This window comes from Callospermophilus lateralis, chromosome 18 (genome assembly GCF_048772815.1).
Source record: "Callospermophilus lateralis isolate mCalLat2 chromosome 18, mCalLat2.hap1, whole genome shotgun sequence".
NCBI classification, from domain to species: domain Eukaryota; kingdom Metazoa; phylum Chordata; class Mammalia; order Rodentia; family Sciuridae; genus Callospermophilus; species Callospermophilus lateralis.
The window spans coordinates 64,144,797-64,162,146 of record NC_135322.1 but is presented as its reverse complement, the minus strand read 5'-3'; the positions used below and the strand labels follow the sequence as shown (position 1 = coordinate 64,162,146).

Sequence of the window (17,350 nt, the reverse complement as noted above, 5' to 3'; positions counted from 1 at the left end):
TCTGGCTGAAGAAGATTTCAAAAACACTGTTTGCTGAGTTGGGGGCAACACTAGAGTCTTTCTGGGGGGCTAAGGTTGCAAGCAAGAAACACCATCAAGGGGCACTTGGCAGCTGGCGGGCGAGCTGGTATTTGTGGATGCGGGTCTTTTGCTTTATATCCTGTGCTTTCCTGTTTATAACAAGGAGGGGGGTTATAACAACTTCACAAGTGCATGCAGCTGGCCCGTGATTACATTAAGCATTTGGGAAGCCTGCTTGCTCTCCCCCGACCCCCCTCCCTGGGGTGTAAGCAGCCCCTCTTCTGTCTCATTTTACATTTAGCCACGTCACACTTTGAATAAAAAATCCTGAATGATACCAATTCCAAAGGAGTCCTCTCTGCCCACTCCAAGTTGGGGTAGGGGTGGGAGCATGTAGCGTGACCAAGTCCTGTTTGTGATCTCCGCTGAGTATTCTTTTAAAGGAAAAAGAAAACACTGGGGATAACTGAATTAGCGTTTCATTGAGTAAACCGCCGAGCGGTGCCAAAGAGAAAAGGGAGGGTGGGGACGGCAGGTGGGCGTAGAAATGGCCACCCGCACGCACCACCCGAGGGGGCGTGGCACTGCGCACTAATGTGGGGGGAAGGTCTGTCGCGGCCGCTGTCACGAAACCACATCAAGCTGGGGACTGGTTGCCAGAGCTCAGGTAGGTTTTGCACGAAGAGCAGGAGCGCATCCCATTCCATTAGGAGGAACTGGAAGGTAACCCACGTGGTTGGGGCTTTCCGGATACCGCGGAGGACATAGCCGGCAGAGGATGCGGTGAGTTTGAAATACCAAAAGAAGTCGCAGCCAGCGTCAGAAAAACCCAGTTTAGGTGCAGGTCCCAGCGTCTGGGCTGGCGATCCCCGAGTCGGGACCTGCACCTAAACTAACGTAGGCCTAGCGTGCTGGGCAGGCCTAAGTCCTGGGAGTGGCCCTCTAGACAAGAGGGGGCGGGACCTAGTCCTCTCAGGATCCCTCCTTATCGCCAGTGCACCCCCTTTCAATCCTAGGGTGAGAAAAGAGCCTTAGTGTTCGCACATTTGCAAGCCTGGGGTCACCCGGCCTCTCCAGATCAGCACCATCCGGTAAGCCCAAGTTGGAAGCCAACTGGAGTTCCACCTCTGCGCTGCCTGCTCTAACAGACCCAGACCCAGAGGCCGGTGTCGCGACGCAACCCCCTCCCACACCTCTGCATCTCGCAGCCCCTCCCAGAGCTCCCCCCGGCACCCGAAGTCCAGCACGCATATCCCCAATTCTCTGGAAACCAGCGCCGTCTGGGCGCGTCTTCCAAACTCTAAGGCAAATCCCAGCTTGAATCCGTGCACTAATAAACACCTCCCAATTTGGGCACAGGCCGAATGAGGGCGGAGATACGCAGGGCCGGTGGGCGGAGCACTGATCGCAACAAGGGGGAAATAAATAAATAAACAACAAACAAATAATTAAATAAGAATCACACCCCGCGCCCCCCGCCCCCCGAGTTCTACTCGCGGTCGCCGTCGCACGCCCAGCCCCGCGCGCTTGAGGAGGTCTGCAAAGCCTCGCAGAGCATCCAGATTCCAGCAGTGAACTCCAGCGTCGCGCCCCAGCCCGGCTCCAGGGCCAGCGCGGGCGTGGATTCTGGGCTCCCAGGTGAAGAGTTTGTAACTTGAGCCCAGGTGGGGCTGCTGCTGGGCCGGACTTGGCGCTGGGGCACATTTCCACATTTCCACGTTTCCGGGGACTGCAAGACCTAAGGCCCTAGCGTCCAGGAGCGGATGCGCCCTCGTGCGGAAGCTCTGTTGGCGGAGGACCCAGCTGAGGCCAGTTGGGGGACAGCTAGTCTGTGAGACAGCGACGGGGGTGGGCGGGACAGACGAGAGGGTGTCCTAGAGAGCCAGGTGGGGACCCTGAAAATCCCTTACAGATTCCTAAGTCTTCAGATCCCTGCAAAGCACGTCATCACCAAGTCAGTCGGTGAGAGCCACCTTCCTGGTGGAGACCCTGAGACCGCCATCCTGCCCGGCTGCTGCTGGAAGGCTTGACCTTCCAACTGGGCTGGCAGAAATTGAGGGCAGTCGCACCATTCCCTGTCCCCAGCCTGAGCGGAAGTAAGCTCCTCAGGGAGGCTGGTTGGAGCCCAGGCACCGGGGAGGGAAAGAGCCTGGGAAAGAGAGAGTGGTGAGATGGGGGCTCCTCCCACTGCCCCCAAACATCCTTCCTTGCTCAGCCCCCAGTAAAAAGCAGACATCCCAGTTAAGGGTCATCTGCGTCATCTCTTCAAACATCCACGTCCCTCTTCTAAATGTGAAGCCAGTTAACTATACATCACATATGTAGTCATGTATGTTTCGCAGTGATGATATGGTATGATTCCACCCTACGTTCAGCTGCTGGAGGAGAGTGGGCGGGAAGGCACAAGGCCCAGCCTGGGCACCTTCTGACAACCTGAAAACATTTCAGGCAAAGACGACAACAACAGTGTCACTGAGATCAGGTGAGCGCCCCGGCTGTTGGCGTCACTCCCGCTGCTTGTAGGAAGTCATTTCATCCCCACAACGACTCTTAAGAGGTAGACATTTTTGTCACTCCCAGTTTGCAGACAAGGAAACTGAGACCTAGTAAGTTGACTTGCCTTGGGTCCTTCATGAGGAAGTGTTCCAAAGACAGAAAAGCGATCTTATTATAACAGCCACATGTGTGGACACCCAGGGCCTGTGGGAGTTCCCTCCTGGACCCTCTCAGCATCTCTGAACGATGGGTGTGAAGGATTCACCCATTTTACAGATGACAAAACTGAGGCTGAGTACAACACTCCAGGGCTGGAGAACGACAGAACAGGGATCCGAACCCACCTGATTGTCCCCCGAGGTGGTGCTCTGGGGTCTGGCCCCATCAGGGGCTGAGAAGGACTCGCTAGAGGAGAGGCTTCCATAAAGGAGAGGGTGCCTGGAGAAACCCAGAGTCCCCACAAGCCCAGGAGACCCTCTCCTCCCTTCACCTCCCACGGCCTCTGAGGCTGGGGCACAGGGTCTTCTGTCCTTCTCTTGGTGGTGGTGGGGGAGATGGGCTGGGACCAGGATGGGAAGGTAATGGCAACCCAGCTGGGTCCACAGGATGCTCAGCCAGGCAGAGGGCAGGGCACCCTGAATGACCACTCACTCACTCGAGCTCACCTTGTTCCCAGGAGTGAAAGGCTCAGAGTGAGCTGCAGAGGCAGGTGCACCACCTTGCACAAGCACCGCAGGTAGCACGGACCACTGAGACCACAGAATCTTTTCTGTTCTGTTCTCCAGGAAAACCCCAGAGCTGAAGGGGGTCGGTCCTTACTGACAGTGCGCTCTATGTTCCTTAATCCTCACAACAATCCTATTTGACCCCCCCCACCCCGTTTTTCCCCAGTTGAGAAACTGGCCCAGAGAGCTTCAGGTAATGGGGCCAGGTCACGTGAGCCCTCTGCTAGCCTGTTTGTAAGGACCTGATGTGGTGTATCCACATTTGGCCTTAGGCCTTAGGAAGTCTCCACTGGGACCTGGGCCCAGGGATGCCCACCTGTAACCCCAGCAACTGGGAGGCTGAAGCAGGAGGATTGCAAGTTGTAGACCAGCCTGGGTAATGGAGCAAGGCCCTGAGGATGTAACTCAATGACAGAGTGCCCTGGGCTCATTTCCCCTGCACTACCAAGAAAGAAAGGACCCCAGGGAAGAAAGGAAGGAAGGAAGGAAGGCCGCCTTGGGAAGTCCGCGAAGATAACATGAAGCTAGGTAAGAAATAAAGCCAGAGGGCCACCAGGAGAGGGAAGGCAGAGGGCAGAACCAGGCGCTGCCGAAGGGGCCTCTCTGGTCATATGACCTCCCAGCCCGGGGTGTGAGGCTGGGGTTCCTGGGAGGAAGCTGCATCCCAGGCCTGGAGGCGGAAGCCTGCTTCCCAGCGCCATTCCCTTGAACACCCAGGATGCCAGCTCTCTTTTCAGCCTGCCTACTCCATTCCACCTCTTCACATGCTCACAGCCCCGGGCTGAAGCTCCCCACAAGCCAGACATTTGGAAAAACCGCAGCACACAAAGTGATATTCGCAAAACTCACTGTACACAAGACACAATTCTGCTTCCCTTTGCTGCAGAGCAGGGATGTTGAGAGGGGAGGGGAGGCCTGGTGGGAGTCAGAGGTGGGTGGCGTCTTCCCAGGCACAGGGCCTATCCCCGAAGAGGGTCGTGGCTGCCAACCTTCCAAACTCCCCTGAAACATTCCACTCCTTTCCTTGCATGCCTCTGTCAAAAAGCAAACATTGCAAACGCCTTGGAGAGCTGAGGCCACGCAAGAGAGAGGCGGGCAGCAAATGCTTCTCAAAGTTTGGGAAAGCATTTCAAATATGTGGTGTAAGAAAGCATTCCGGAGAGAGGGCAGCCCTGGTGGCTCCAGCCAGCCTGTCCCCTCACCTGGCACTGAGGCACTGGGCCCTAGCACCCCCTCTCCATCAGCAGCAAGCTGCCCCGAAGGTGTAGAACCTTCACTTCCACGGACCCACGTCTGCTCCATGGCATGCCAGATGCCCATGCAGGACAGGGTTCCTGAGGGCCAGGTGCAGGATCTGAGGCCACAGTGGTCCTACCAAAGTGGGTCTTTTCTCTGTGCTCTGTCACCATTCACCTCAGGTTTTGGTTAACAATGAATTTCCACCAGCCAATCCTACCCAACAGCCCCTGCGCCTTGTTTGGATTTGGGGCAGAAGGCAGGGGCTACCCAGCAGGCTCTTTCTCAGGAGGGAGCTGGAAACTGCCTTCTGGCTTTGGGGCCCTGCAGGACTCTCTGCCAGTGCTGTCAGTGACCTGCCCCCAGCAGTGGAGGGGTAGAGGGGAGAAGAGGACCCTGGAGATTTACGAGGCAGGCTCTGAAGTTCCCAGGACCCTGCCCTTCCTTCTTCCAGTTTCTGATCTTCATTTCTCACAAGCAGGGGGAGGGTGGTGGGTAAGAGAGGGTCCATCCCAGAAGCCCTGGCTGTGCCAGGTGGAAGGAGAAGGGCTGCTTTGGTAGCCTGTGCGCTTTTCAGCTCCAGAGTACCAGGGAGGCAACAGGCCCGTTCCTGCAGATGTGGTCTTGGTATTTCTAGTCCAACCTGTGAGCGGTTCAGGAGTAAGTCACTGCAGAGTTGACACCTTCGGGGGCAAGTCACTGGAGCCAGAGCAGTGAGGGCCACCAGGCTGCAGACTCACAGGAGTTTTGGAAGAGACCTGGGCAGGGCATGACACTGGCAGCCCCTTCCTGGGCACTGTGAAGTGGTGTGTGGCCTCAGGGTCTTCCAAGAAGCACGTGGTAGATGTATGTGGTGGGCCGCAGAGCCCCCCACCCCCAGAATCAGGCGGGTGAGGCCGGGCACCCTTCTGCCCAGACTTTCCCCCCCTTTTCTAGAAGGCCCTGGGCTTCCCACCGACAGAGAGGGTTAAGAAAGAGGCAGCCAGTCGATATGTGGATCACCAACAGCCTGTGCCTGGCGCCCAGGTCTTTTTTGGCAGACAACAGACACTTGGGGTGGGGACGAAGACCTGCGAGCCGGCGGGGCCGCCGCTTTGGTGCGGCTGTGCTCACAGCGTCGCGCTTCGGGCTCCTCCGCTGGGCTGCAGGAGAGGCTGCTAAACCGAGGCCTGAGGTCCGCGCAGGAGCTGCCGAAGCCGGGCGAGCCGAGCGTGGGGCGAGGCGCAACACGCAGCAGACAAAACCAGGCTTCCGGCAGGTTCCCGCACCACCCAGCCTCCTTGGTTAAGACTCCCGGGGAGAGTGACAGAGCGCGCTGGCCGACACCTCCCAGGGCCGCGGGTCTCCACTCTCCCGCCTCCGGAGGCCCCAGATGTGACCGTCCTGCGCTTGCCCACCTTCCCAGAAGAATGGAAAGACCCATTGCCCTGGCTCTGCGGGCTGCGGAGCGGACCTTCTCCAGCTACCCGCTGGCAGCTGCGACATCTTGAGGAAGGGTTCCTGAAGGCGCGGAAGCCTGGCGCGGTGGGGCGGTGTGGCACGGTGTCGGTGTCGGCAGCAGCGGGGTCTCTCCCCCACTCCGTCCCTTCTCTACTTTCCACTTGTCTCTCAGGTCTCATCATTCACAGGGCATCGAAAGTTCCAGACCCTAAGGCAGGGCCAGCTTCCAGGGAGGTCTCTTTGGAACATCTGAAGGAGAGCACAGCCCACTCGTGGTGCTGAGTGGTCCTCTTGGGTCGGTGGCAGGAAGAGCAGAAGCAAAGTGAAACCGGTGTGGCCGGCGGGAGCCAGGGGCTCCGGCCACCCAGTTCTGACCCTAGGAGAGGACCCCCTCCCTCAGGTACCTCCTCTTGCTCAGTGAACCCTAGCAGGGCTGCCTAGGTGCCTGCTCAAGCAAACCTATGGAAAGAACCCACGCACAGGCTTTAAGCCTCGACCACCGGCCACCTCTGCCGCGGCAGACTGAAGAATCTGTGCTGCACATGTGGGGGAATCACTGTGCTTCAGACTCCCCCTCACTCTACTTCCACGTGGCCCAGAGGCAAAAGGCCATTTTGAAAACACAACACCCAGGTTACAGTGATGGGTAGTCAGCCTTGCACCCAGCAAAGCCACCCGGAGCTAAATCGAAGTCCCCTGGAATGTTAAATCCAAAAAGAGCTTTGTCGGTGGCAGAGCACAGCTCACCTGCTGGGGTGGGAATTAGAGAAGCTGGAGTCCCAAAACTCACAAGTGGAGGCCAGCAGGGGAGTTGCAGATTCCAGCAAAAAAAAAAAAAAAAAAAAAAAAAAAAAAGATAAGAAAGACATTTCCTCAGCTACATTTCACAAAGGCTATATTGATATCAAAATTTTAAAAGATAACAAAATCAGAAAGAGTAAGGATATCATTATTTAACATCCTAAATTGACTAAAATTTAGAAATCTAAAAGCATCAAATTGCTTTCAAAGGGCAGTGAGCTTTGAAATTTGTTCACTGCAATAGGGTAAAGATTCAAAAATCAAACAGGGAAGTAAAGCCTTCTGAAATCCATGTCTGGCTGGTCCCAAAGGCAAGAGATATTAAATGCTAGAGAATCGATTCCCTTTGAACCTTTGCTGGCCCAGCTCAAATTCTTTTCTGGAAAAACCACTGAAGTGAGCAAGAGAAGCCCGCATTTTAGGAAATCCAGGGAAAGGAAGCAGGACTCGCCCTGGCTTACAGTTAGCAAATGGGTAATGTTTATCCTTCTCCTTTGCCTCCTAAATTGGGGACAGCTGGACATTGAAATGGAGTGGCACTGTTTTGTTTTGACAACTGGCACTTTTTTCTGCATATAACAAAATGCACTACAGCAGCTGACCAGCTCAGGGTCTCTCGCCAAGCCCCATCCAAAGGGGACCGTTCTCAGATTGCCTGGGGGAAAAAAGAATCTAATTTTGGATGTTTTAATTAATTGAAAGACTTTTCTGTCACTAAATAAGACAATAGGGGAGCATTTCTGTGATCATCTATATGTATCTATAGTACAGCCACCGGTGTAACAAGAATAATCAGAAAAGGTGGGTTTGGAAACACACCTTTTTTTTTTTTTTTTTTTTTTTTAAATATAAGAACACAAACACATTGTCCGAACTTTGGGCAAAAAACCGACATGGGTTTATTTTAGGTAAATACAACAATTAAGACCACATAAGACAAACACAGATGAAGTTAAAATTTTTTACGTTTTTTTTTTCTTGTAGGAATACTGAGGGTGGAATGTACTATACAAAACCATCACACTTTGTAAATAAAAAGTATCAGATACTTGACTTCTTTATCCACTGACCAAAAAAAAATTATAATAATAAATTATTTTCTTGTTTTGTAAAAGACCTACAATGGGGTAAAGAATTGTATTTCATAATTGTACAAGGGGAAAACCCCCACAGAGATTTCTTAAATTCAATTGATAGAAATGGTTGGGCAAGATGAAAAATTATCCAGTGAACTCAACTTTAAATATTATATTAATGGCTCTGAACAACAGCATAGCCTGGTTACAAATCCACACATTTGTACAGCACGGTCAGAGAAATTTAAAATCACACACAGCACATACAGTATCTATAGAGACTCCCATACACCTGTGGGGTTTCTACAGAAAGTCATTAATGGTCGCTATGGTATTTGGTCCATAATTTAGATCTTTGAAACCCCAAGTAGAGAAAAGCACAGCGTCCTGGTAGGGGAAGGGGATTTTAAAAATCGGTGTTCATCTCGCTGGGCTGCGCCCCTTTAGAGGACTCCCCGGGGGTCTCAGAAACGGGGCGGCGGACTAAAGTTACCTGCACGCTTCCCAGACGCTTCGCAGATGGCTGGAGGCGGGCGCACGAGCTCTCTGCTCCCGGGTCTGAGAAAGAGTCGGTGGGCATGATTCGTTTCTTTGTGCCTCACTGTCTGCAGCCTTCCAGGTCTGACAGGGCCGCGTCTGGAGGCGAGGCCCAGCGCAGGGAAGGGCGAGGGCGCTTCAGTATTTTGTGCAGTCGTAGGAATAGGGGGTTGCGTGGCGGTAGAGGGACGGCGTGGCCCTGTAGGGCAGCTGACAGCTCGCGCTGCTCACCTGGGACTCCCCGAGGGTCGAGTTTTCGATTCCCAGCCGGTGAGAGTTGAACATCTCCCGGACGTTGGGGAAAGTCTGCTGCTGGGCGGCGAATGTGTGGCCAGAGAGGGGGTTTAGGTCCCCGCTGTGGTTGAGATACCAGGAAGCCGCCGGGGCTGCGGCCGACCCGGGCGGCGGCGCGGGCTGGGGCTGAGGAACGGGCGGGGGCTGCGGCGCCTGTGGGTGGTGGTGGCCGTGATGCGGGTGGTGGTGGCCCGCGGCAGCGAGCGCGCCCTCCTGGCCGGCAGCGAGGTTGAGGGCGCTCAGCGGTGATGCGGGGCCACTCGGGTGGTCCGAGAGGGTCTCGTCCAGGGCGGGCGGGACGCACATGTGCGCCGGCCGCTCGGCCCCGGTGTACAGGCTCATGGCGCGCATGCTGCACTGGTAGCCCCCCGCGCCCCCCGCCTCCAGACCCTGAGCGCACGGCTGACCGTAGGCTGCAGGCGGCGCGGCAGCGTAGGGCAGCGCCAGCGGGGGCACCGCCAGGCCAGCGCGCCCGGCCGCGGGGCTCAGTTCGCCGCCCGGCGGCGAGGTTCGCAGCGTCATGATGTTCTCCACGCTAAAGCCAGGCAGCCCGTTGGGCGCCGATGCGTGATGCTCTGGCAGCGAGCCGTCCGGAGAGCCCGCCGGGGTGGAGGCCGCGCTGCGTGGGCTGCCCTGCAGCGCGCTCTCGGGGCTCAGCGTCTCCACCTTGGTGATGACCGGCAGCGCAGGCGACCCAGCCTCGCTCTTGATCACCACTTTCTTCTCGGCCTCCTTGGGGGCGTCCGCTAGGGGGGGCCCAGCCGGGGCACCCTTGGACGATGCCGGGGGCGGCTCCTTGAGGTGGGCCCGCTCCTCCTTCTCCTTGGGCACGTCCTTCTTTTTGAAGCGCCGCCGGCGCCTCAGGAAACTGCCGTTCTCGAACATATTGTAGGAGTCAGGGTCCAGCGTCCAGTAGCTGCCCTTGCCAGGTTTCTTGTCGTCGCGAGGCACCTTGACGAAGCACTCATTGAGCGAAAGGTTGTGGCGGATACTGTTCTGCCAGCCCTGCTTATTCTCTCTGTAGAAGGGGAAACGGTCCATGATGAACTGGTAGATGCCGTTCAGGGTGATTTTCTTCTCGGGCGCATTCTGGATCGCCATGGTTATGAGAGCTATGTAGCTGTAGGGCGGCTTTACCAGGTCCTTGGGCGCCGCGGGCTGGTGGTGGTGGTAGGGCGCGTACGAGCGGCCCATGCCCGCGCCGTATTGCTCCGGGTGGCCTGAGTAGACGCCCATGGGGCTGGCCATGCCGCCGTAGCTGCCCGCTGCCCGGTAGTAATTCTGCTCGCTCAAGTAGGGCACCACTCCCAGGGCGTTGGGGTCGGACACCGAGTAGCGCGCCTGCATGCTGCGTCCAAGACCGCTCGCCACCGCCTGCGCGCACGGACTGCGGCCAGGGGAGCGAGGAAGGCCTGGAGAGTGAGAGCGAGGCGCGAGAAGGGAAGGAATCGGTGGGGACTGCCCCGGCAGAGCGAAGCCTCAGCGGCGAGGTGGAGGAGGCGCCGGCGCTGGAGCCGAAGAGGAGCGCTCGATTTCAGCGGACTGGGCGGGTCAGCATCCTGGAGGGCGCGCCCTGGGCGACCACAGCTCCGGCCCTGCTCGCCCGCGCGCTTTCGGGGTCCGGTGGGTGGCAGCCGGGCAGACTGTCGGTCGCAGCAGAGACGCCGCGCGGGCACTGGAATGTTCCCCCCGTCCGCGCAAGGAGGGAGAAAGCAGGTCTCCAAGTCTCCCTGCAGATCGTCAGCCTTGAGGGTCGGCGAGACGGGGTCCAGAGTGGCTGCCCTGCGGAGCCCGGAAAACGAGGCAAAGTCCCTTTTAGGGATTGGGAAAAGTTTCAAAAGTCTTCTTGCCGTAAGCGAGTTTTTACTTTCCTCAGGCCGCGCCCCCTCCTGGAACTTTGGACCAATCATCCGACAGCTATGGGGAGATGGCACCAATCAGGGAGAGGAGCGAAGGAATCCGGCGGCTCTAAGACCCAGCCGCGCATCACTCGCCTTTTTTGTAGCTCAGCCCTAACTTGAAAAGTCTTTTTAAAAATGAGTTATCTTAGTAAAACTTATTTTATTATGGTATTTTGGTTAATGGGACCACGTGTCCAGGGCAAAAAAAATAGAAGTTTCTTAGCGAAAAATAAGTTTGAAATATAAAATCGAATTGGCGAGTGCAGCCAAGTCGCTCCCACCACACCTTGGGGACGGCAGAGATGCTGGGGGACTTTCTTAATGAGTGATGAGGCGAGTGGTGAGATTCCTAGTCATCGGGGCCTAGATTTCGGATTAAAAGCGGACGTGCCAGATCTGGGTGCCGTCCCCGGTTAACGCGGCGATCCATCGTCTCCGGCGGGTCGCCAGCTCCGGGCGTCAGGAACGACCTGTTCAGGTTTTGGAGGCGCGGCGTAGAAAGCGAATCCCCTCGCTCCCGCCCCGGGTCAGGCTGCGGGGGGCCCTGGAAGGCGTGGGGGGAGGGCTGTGCCAACCTGGGAAAGCGACCTTTCCACTCCGCCGGGGTCCCGCTCGTCGTCCGCCTCGGTGAGCGCGTGTGGGCTGGCCCGAGTGCAGCGGCCGCTCCCTCTTCCCCTCCTCTCCCCCGCAGACCCCGCGGCCCACCCGTCCCGCTCCGCGCGCCTCTCCCTTCCCCAGAAATAAATTCCCTCTGACAAGCGCACTCCCGCGCTCCCCGAAGACCAGAACCATGCGGCAGCCCCCCGCGCCCAGTCGGAGCCCGGGCTGCTCCGCCGGGCCAGGGGACACCCGAGCCTGCTTTCCGCGGGGCTTCGCCTGAAGAAGCGCGCAATTCGCGCGGAGCGCCGGGGCTCGCCGCGTGGACGCTTCCCCGCCGCGCGAGCTGCCAAACGCCGACCCCAGGGTGCAGTCCCTACCTCCGCTCCTGGCAGAGCCCCCTGGGGATTCTTCAAGTTGACTTTTTGTATTTTAGTCTCTTTTGTTTTGTGGAGTTTTGATAAGACGAATCGAGGCCCAGCAGGGCTTTTCGGGGGGCTGGGTAAGAGGGTGCAGACGGTTGAAGACGCCCGCAGGATTCTGATTATTCCCGATACTGACCTGAAGCGGACTTCTAGGACCTCGACCATCATAGTTTCCTCCTCGCCTCTAGGAATCCCGCGGACAATTTGTTTACTTAGGGAGCGATTATTTATTCCTTCCACACCTCGAATAATCGGAGCCCCCTTTGTCCACCCCCTTGAAGGGCTGGGACTGGCCTTAGCAAAGCCTCAATGCCCAGGCTTGTTGGTCCGGTTGGGTAGGGAAGAGGGTTGCAGATAAAACATTTGTGTTTCTTTTCCTAACTCTTATTAAATTCTCAGCAAGAGTGTGAATCCACCCCTTAAGTCTTGTCTAGAAGAAATTAGGGACCTCTCGTTCATGAAAGAACACAAAAATATTTGTGTGCATTATCTTTGTCTCCTAATAAATTCAAAAACAAAAGGAAAGCACAAAGCAGGCTCCTATTGCCTTGAATATTCTTCTTTTGAGACACAATTTTTATGGGTGTTCTGGTTCTTTCTCTAACTTGACCCCCTCCCGACTTTTCCAACAATGTAAAATAAAGCTGCCCAGTCAGTTCCTTAGCTCGGGGGTGGATGGCTTGCCTTCTCTCCTGACTCCAAACTCCCACTACAACTTTATTTTTTTAATACCTCTAATATTTCTGCATTCATCTTTTAAAAAAAATAAGGATGTGACAGAAAGTATGTTTCTCCTGAAGTGCACCACAGGCATGCTGAGCCTCACAGTTTTACTGGAAATGCAAAACTATTGATCCAGAAACACCCTCAGTCTGCAGGCTTCTTGGAGGGATATTATTTACTCTGCTTTTATGAGGTGTGTGTATGTGCCGGAGTGTGTGTGTGTGTGTGTGTGTGTGTGTGTGTTAAATGCTTTATCACAGCATAGGGCAAAACTCAAACCATCTAAAGACTGAAAAACAAATTCTAAAATGTCAGTTTCTGCCTGCCTTTGTACCTCTGAGAGAGCCCAGGTTTAAACCGAAGCCATCTGAGAACTTTGGTTGAGTTGCCAAATTTATCAGCCAGGAGAAGTGAAGGCCAGGGAGACCTCCTTAAGACAGAAGAGGAGAGAGACATTTCCCTTTCCCCTGGGGTTGGGTCGACCTGGGAGAGGTGTGTGTTCAGGTTATTAAAACCCACCTGGACTTGGCCATCTTTCCCAGCCTGGCCTCAACCTACCAGCCTATCTGGGATTGCGGGCTGCTATTTCCTTGCTGATTTCCCCCTTCCTCGTCGTCAGAGCCGAAAGCAAAATCGGGCCCCAGGGGGCCCTGTGTGTTACTGAAGTGATAAGCGGTGAAAAAGGCGAAAGTTGTTGTTTCTTCCTCACAGCTTGTCACTTCCCGTCCGGGCGCGGCTGGGCTCGGTCACCTGGCTCAGACAGACTCTGTGGGTGTTGGCGCCATCTTGCGTCCAACACGGGAACTACGCTGCAAAAAAAGGGAAGGAAAAGCCGGTGGCTTCGGCGCTAATGAAGGTGCTGACACCTTATGGACGCACCTTGGCATTGCACAGCAGGGAGAAGGCCTTCGGAAACCTGCCCGAGGGAGGGAAGGTCAATAAACTGCGCAGAAATCCCAGTGTTTTCCGTAGCCTTGCCATGTTTCGAGAGCATGATCTGCGGGGAAACAGAAATGTCTTTGAAACTTCTTGGGAGCAAGAAGTCTTCTCCAGGGAAGTGCTCCCAGGTTTTTTTGCTTGTTGGTTTTTTAATTTTTTTTTTTTTTTTTTTTAGTTGCAGTTGAACACAATTCCTTGATTTTATTTATTTATTTCTGTGTGATGCTGAGGATCCAACCTAGCGCCTCACATGTGCTAGGCGGGTGCTCTACCGCTCAGTCCCAGTCCCATCCCCTCTCTTATTTGTAAGCCCAGGATTGCTGAGGGAATGCCTTCCTCCCCCTCCCCGGCCGCCAGTGCCGCACAGTCTGGGGGTACTGATCTGAAAGCTCCTCCCAGGAAGGCCTGAGAGCCAGCGCAGCCTCCTCTGGTTCCGTGGCAGAGGGGGAACCCCGGTGGCCAGGTGGGGGAAGGCTGCCTCTCCTCTGCCCTCCTTGGTTGAGCCATTCTCCTCCCAACCTTTCTCCTGGGGCCGGGAGATGCCTTGGGATTCCGGAAACAGGACCAGAGAGCAGAGCTGTCCCGAGCTTCCAGATGCTACATGGGAACCGACCCTTGGTCAACTGGAGTGGGTGCTGCCTTGTAAAAACCCACTGTCTTTTGACTTACAGAATTACCTTTTATGGGAGACTCCAGAGGACTGAATAAAGGGGCAGCACAGAGCAGCCCCCCCCCAGGAATCAGGCCACCCGGGCACCATCGACCCTCTTCCCCCTTAGGAGTCAGTGAGAGGTGAGGACGCCCCTGCTCCAGCCTCAGCCCTGCTTGCAAGCGCCGCACAGGGGGCTTCCTCGTCATCCCAGCCTGGGCCCCACAGGGCCTTTGCACGCCTCAAGACCTTTGCCTGACCCCCACTCTCAGTCTGGCTCCCAGCCACTTCCTCCCCTGGCTTCCTTCCTTTGGCTCACCGCATCCCGTTTCATCTCCCAGCTGCACTGACCACCCTGCGCCTGCCGTCTGCCCGGCCTCCATACCAGAATGGAGGCACCAGGAAGGCAGTCAGGGTCCAGGGTCTCCCTGTGCTGGGTTGAATCCTGCTGGCGGGGGGGCAGACTCCATGCTCCAAGTGATAAATTGAATAAATGAATGTCACTTCAGAGACACCTCCCATTTCCCCTGCCATAGCCCCAGGACGTTTCGCCCATGTGGGGTTCAAGCCCAGAATTCAGTGCCAACCTGGGCTGGTGCAGTCTAGGCAGATGCTGTGTAAGGGGTGGAGGGGATCTCCTCAGCACCGGCTCCCAGGCTGTGGCAGGTATGCGGCCACCAGGGGATGGGGCTTCATCTTAGCCACTGGAGCCCTCCACAGATTCCCAGGGCCAAGCTAGAATTTCCACAGGTGCCTCCAGTGTACCCTCCACAGTGCTGCCTCCCTTCTGTCCCAGGGCCGGGCACAGGGACGCTTCGCTGCTCCCTGCTTCCAGGGCTGCCGTGGGAGAAAGTGAGCTACGACAGATGGGAGGGAGAAGGCGGTGTGCGGCGACCCTGGGGAAGCTGGCAAGCAAGCCGGGCCTGGAAACGAGGGAAAGAAAAACTCTAAACTGGAACGTTCTTTGCTTTGGGTTGCCAGATTGAGCAGATAAACATGTTAAAGACTTCCTGGGACATATTTATGTACACACACATATACAGAATAAGCATACGTGGTATTCAGCATATTTGTATATATGTTCATTGTTTATTTGAAATTTGAATTTAACTGAGAAACCTGTATTGATCTGGCAATTGGGAGACAATGTCCCTCAAACACCTCTTACTGGCTCTTCGACAGTGTTGTATCTGCTAAGCATTTTCTGCAGCTTCAAAGACCTCCCCAGCATGACAGTCCCCGTGGGGAGCCCGACAGGAGAAGGCCTCGCTTCCCAGCGCTACCACTGTCAGCACAGGAGACCAGCAGTTGATGGGTGAGAAGATGCCAGCCCGGGGCCTGGCTGAACGCCCAGATGCACCTTCGTCAGAAGGACACCTTGCTACTGGCTGGACTCCACCCTAACTGCTGCTTCTAGCAGTTACAATGCATCTCAAAAACAGGCTCCAACCACTGTTCTGTTCTGGCACTGAGGGTTGCAACCCACTGGCTTCCTGCTGTGTATTTAAAGATGGTCCTGAGTTTCCTTTGACTAAATTGACTGGTTCCCACATGCAAAGGGGATGTTTTAAAACTCAGCCACAGTGCTCCCGGGTCCACGTGGGATGGCTGGGAAGGGCCATCACACAGGCCGGGCGTTCCAAGTCAGAGCAGCCACCAACCCTCTCTCCACCCCTCAACGGGGGTTTTTACTTGTTTGCTGGCTTTGTGCCCCTGCAGAGCGCCTCTTGCCTTCCTAGTGGAAGGTGACGCACAGTGGCAGCACTGGAAGATTCTCCACCCAGGCGGAGGTGTTTCCCCATGCCCCGCCCTCCCCTTTGGCTAGTCACCAGGACATTTGGGGGGAGGAATTTTTTATAGCCTTTTTGTTTGTTTGTTCCCGCAGTTTTAAGCCCACAGCAAAATCAAGCAGAAGGTGCAGATTCCCCCCCCCCCCCCCCCCCCCCCCCGCATCCCTGGCCACCCTGCCTTCCCTGCTATGGATAGTATATCCTTGGATGCTTTTGTTACAACCAATGAATTCACAGTGGCCCGTTGTCATCTTGGTCCACAGTTTAAGAAAGTTCATTCTTGGTGTAGTGGGATTTTTCCACCTGCAAAAAATGGGGGTGGAGAGGGAAACAGCATTTCTGAGATAGAAAGCACACGAGCAAAGCCAGAAAGGGAGGCAGGCAGAGCAGGACTGGAGCCACGGAGGCAGGTGCTGGGATAAGGTGAGCAGGGCCACCTCTGCCCGGTGACGAAGCTCACGCTGAGCCCGTGCAGGGAGCGGAAGCCAGACTCCCAGCCAGGAAACAGGCAGGTGGGGCCCAGGTAGGCAGAGGGCAGGAGTGCTACCGCGTGAGGTGACCCTCTTTGGCTGGGTGGTGGCAGCAAGAACAAGGAGATGTCATCGGGCACCTTAGGCATCCTTGCCAAGTCACCCCCTCCCTGAAGTGCCAGGTTGCTGGCTGCTCACTGGGGTCCTGGACAAAGAGCACCAGTGGAAAGGAGAGCTGGGGGGGTCTCAGAAAGCCACAAGCTCTGGAGCTCAGAGTGCCTGAGGGGAGGGGCTTGGCTGTCATGGGGCCTTTTGTCACCCACCAGCTAAATTTCTAAGCTGCTTCTAAGCTGCAAAAGCCTGAGTTAAAATGTAAAAGACCGGGCATTGAATTGTTAAATTCCTCTGCTACACCCAGAACCTGAAATTCCTGAGGCAGTTAAGACAACGCCTACTGGCCATTTAGCCTAGGGCCCTGTGCAGCTTGTCATGTAGGCATCCAGGGCCCCAAACCAATCAGTTTGAATGTGTACCCCGCTTAGGAGTGACCAATCACCCCCTTCCAATCTGTTCCCGCCAATGAATGTACTCATCAGGTCTCAGAGTTGTTGTTCAATTTTCCCGCGCCTCATGATGATTTGTTCTGATGTATGCAAAGCCCCCGCCCTCCCCAAGAAGTGTCCTTAAGCACTGCTTGACCTCTGCTCTGGGCTCTGGGCTGCTCTCCCTTCTTGAGTGGGCTGGGAGCCCCAGCGCATTGGAATGGATCCCCAATAAACCCCCTCCTGCTTATTGCATAAAGTCAGTCTCTTGGTGGTCTCTTCCTCCCGTGCTTCCCCCGGAACCTTACAGACGCTGCTTGTGCTCCCCCAGGACCAAGCAGCCACCCTTCCTCTTGCCCACTAAAGTGAAGGAACCAGTTCCACATGTTTCACAAAAGAGGGGGCTGAAGCTCAAAGGGTGGCCTGGACACTCACGGTCACCCAGCTCAGGGGCGATGGCCAGGCTCCTCACAGCTGGCCACTGCGGCTATTCATCACCTTCTGGCCGGGTTCTGAAGGACTCAAGACCATCAGGAAGGGCCTGTGACAGCGAAGTTCTAAGTGAGCCTCCACGTGGCCATTTACAGCAGCTTCATCCACAACCGCCCACTGGGGGGGAGGGCTCCTCCCAGGGGCGGGGGTCACCGTGGCCACGCGGCGGTGGACCTGGCACTACACCTAGGCCAGC

The 17,350-nt window shown here is 55.9% G+C and overlaps 1 protein-coding gene across 1 annotated transcript; it reads right to left on the bottom strand.

Moving 5' to 3' along the window:
* Nucleotides 1-8,470: 8,470 nt before the first annotated feature.
* On the bottom strand, nucleotides 8,471-9,973 carry Foxc2 (forkhead box C2). Its single transcript, XM_076839502.1, has one exon. The coding sequence runs from the start codon at nucleotides 9,971-9,973 to the stop codon at nucleotides 8,471-8,473; it is 1,503 nt and encodes a 500-aa protein (XP_076695617.1).
* Between the last annotated feature and the right edge of the window lie 7,377 nt (nucleotides 9,974-17,350).